Source organism: Phyllostomus discolor, chromosome 14 (assembly GCF_004126475.2).
Source record: "Phyllostomus discolor isolate MPI-MPIP mPhyDis1 chromosome 14, mPhyDis1.pri.v3, whole genome shotgun sequence".
NCBI lineage: Eukaryota > Metazoa > Chordata > Mammalia > Chiroptera > Phyllostomidae > Phyllostomus > Phyllostomus discolor.
In genome coordinates this window covers 11282867-11285889 of record NC_040916.2, presented here as the reverse complement: position 1 = coordinate 11285889, position 3023 = coordinate 11282867, and the positions used below count along the sequence as shown (strand labels likewise).

Sequence of the window (3023 nt, the reverse complement as noted above, 5' to 3'; positions counted from 1 at the left end):
ATCAAAAGTGAATTAAGCTTTTCTACCTTATGCTTTTCTGTATTTTCTTAATTTTCTACAATAAGTATATACTATTTTTATAATCAGAAGAAACAACAAAACTTTCTAAAAGCAAGAATCAACGCATAATATTTAAAAACCAAAATATATTCTTCTACTACATCTTTTCTTTAACCTCTTCTTTCCCCTGAAGCACCATGAACAAACAGAAAGCCCTTAGCAAACAATAATAAACAATGGAGTGAGGTGTGGGGTTGGGGGGTTGTACGCTGCATTCGCGTGTACTGTGCAGGAGGAAAGAGAACAGGCTACTTAATACCTGATTGTGAACAGTAGTAGCTTCTGGATTGAGCAGGTAACTGATGGAAACTTTTTCATTTGTCTACAGGACACGAAAAGCACCTGATGATTAGTTTGTCCGCATAATGCCATCTACAAAGAGAACCACTGAAGTGATTGTAAAAGTTAGAGCAAGCAAACAACATCTCCTGAAGGAGATAAATGAAAGGCGCGAGTCCAACTGCCTGGTGGAAAGAGGCAATGAAGTCAGCTTATTGAGAGTTCAAAAGAGGCACTTCAATGAGGCCTCTAAGTCCTGTCTGTACACCCAGACCAAAGAAGCTGTTCCCGACAGTGGCAGGGGCTCCTGGATCAAACTGAGTGCCCTTGTTCACACGGAGAAAAGGCACTTTCCACCAAAAAGTAAGATGCTGTGGGTAGGATTCCTGCCCAGTCAACTGGGGGGATTTATACATAAAGTTAGCGAGAATTTTTGGAATGGGTTTATAAGTATTGTTCTGGGATAGCTTAAAGGCAATCTGTCTGAAGTTTAAAAGCATCCGTAAACTAGGCTAGTTGATGGAGGACCAAAGACCAAGAAGTCTCATTTTCTTGTGCGTACAGAATCCCAGGCGCCTCCTCCAACAGGCTCTAGGTTGGGTCCTGGAGCCTGCATTCTCAGCAGGCTAAGGTGTGCCTGATGCTGACGGCCTGAGAACCGTATTTTGGGAAAAGTTGTTATAGGTCATTACAGTAGACCACAAAAACTCAAGAGGTCTCCCATCTCACCAATGTCTGTTGCCTCTGCAAAAATTTCATGTGTGAAATTGAGATACAATGGAAATGATTTTGATGACAAATAGTAAGCAAAAGGCCCCCCAGAAACAATAATGAAATATGGAGGGAGGTTGGGGTAGGGAGTATGCAGTGGTGACATTATTTTGCAGGAGAAAGAAGGCAATGATATTTTTCTCATTTATTTAAAAAAGAGGGTATAATAATATTAAATACAACTAACAAATGATTAAGGTAGCCCTGACTGGTGTGGCTCAGTAGATTGAGCTTTGGACTGCAAACCTAAAGGTCCCCAGTTCGATTCCCAGTCAGGGCACAAGCCTAGGTCCCCATTTGGGAGCATGTGAGAGGCAACTGATCTATGTTTCTCTCCTCTTTCTCCCTCCTTTCTCTTCTCTCTGAAAATAAATAAATAAATAGATAGATAAATAAAATTTTTAAAAAGTGATTAAGGTAGATCAGAAACAAAAGAATCGCCATATTGGAGATTTAGCTTCTTTGATGAGGGGCTGTGAGTTCACATTCACCCGGTGTTCCTAGTACGTGGTGTTGAGAGGATGAAACCGTATGGCTTGGAAAGGTGAGCGTCTCCTTTGTGTTCCACAGTTAATCTATGATTGTCCTGTATTTATTTTACATTAACATGTAACTCTCTTACAAGGAGGAATGCCTTCAGTGTTCCTAATTTTAAGTGTTAAGTTTATTCTGGTTGAATCACTCAGAGCCGGATGAGTTCAATCATAGCTAGTAAGTTAGTTCTCATAAGTTTCATAGTGAAAAGTAAAATCCACCTCCAATGATCAATATTGTCAATGCAGTTTACTGCTTTGCTTAAATGCTCGTGGTTTTCTACAAAACAGAGTCTAACAAATATAATTTCCATAACCAACATCAGTGATATCAAGGTTATAAGCCAACAGTTCTGGAACATTAAAATAAACCTTTAAATATTGCAGAAAAGCTCTTTGATCCCTTTATGTGAAAAGACTTAAACAGAAACGCAACTTTATGATGACAAGATGTAGAATAAATATAGACCTGATTTAAACGTAAAGGTACGTTTTTGGTTTTTTTTTTTTTGTATTTTTTGGACTATAAGACGCACTCCCTGCCCCCCAATTTGGGAGGAATAATGGTTGTTAATGCTTCTGTGGAGTTCTGTTTACATTTTACATTGGTGAAATATTATGTTATTTATGTTATTAAATATTTTACTACATTTTTTCCTTCAAAAGCTTTTCTCCTATTTTTCCTCCTCTAAAACCTAGTTGTGTCTTATGGTCTGAAAAACACAGTAATTGGTATGTGAATGCGTATTCTTTGTTTAATTAGTCTAAACTAGTGGTTTTTAAAGGGTGGTCTGCGTACCCCAGGGTATTCAAGTCTTTTTCAGGGGTCCAGGAGGTCAAAGCTATTTTCATAATGAGGCAGGATGGTTAGATGGTAGGAGCATTATTCTTTCTGTTGAAAAATATTTGTTTGTTTGTTTGTATTTTTAGAGAGAGGGGAAGGGAGGGAGAAGAGAGGGAGAGAAACATCGATCAGTTGCCTTTCATAGGTGCCCTGACCGGGACCGAACCCACAACCCAGGCATGTGCCCTTGCCGAACCCACAACCCAGGCATGTGCCCTGGCCGGGAATCAAACTGGTGACCTTTAGATTTGCAGGACAACACCCAACCAACTGAGCCAGACTGATGGGGGTGTATGTTAGGAGAAGTTTTTTGACAAGTGGGAAAAGGGAAACTGAGGAAAATGGTTAAACAAATAAGGTCAAACAGGTCAAACAATTTACTGCCAGCAAGCACAGGGCAAGATCTTACCTTCCCTACGAAGGACACTTGAGAGGGAATAGTTTATACTTCTCCTCCCCAACTAGGAACTAAGTGGCCCCTGGTCAGGGAGACAGATGGATAACAGAGACCCAATTAGCACCGTTAGTGCCGGCAA

The 3023-nt window shown here is 40.0% G+C and overlaps 1 protein-coding gene across 1 annotated transcript; it reads left to right on the top strand.

Moving 5' to 3' along the window:
* Positions 1–425: 425 nt before the first annotated feature.
* SPATA45 (spermatogenesis associated 45) lies at positions 426–1691 on the top strand. The gene is made up of 2 exons (XM_036015749.1): positions 426–702; positions 1681–1691. The coding sequence occupies exons 1-2, from the start codon at positions 426–428 to the stop codon at positions 1689–1691; spliced, it is 288 nt and encodes a 95-aa protein (XP_035871642.1).
* Positions 1692–3023: the final 1332 nt, after the last annotated feature.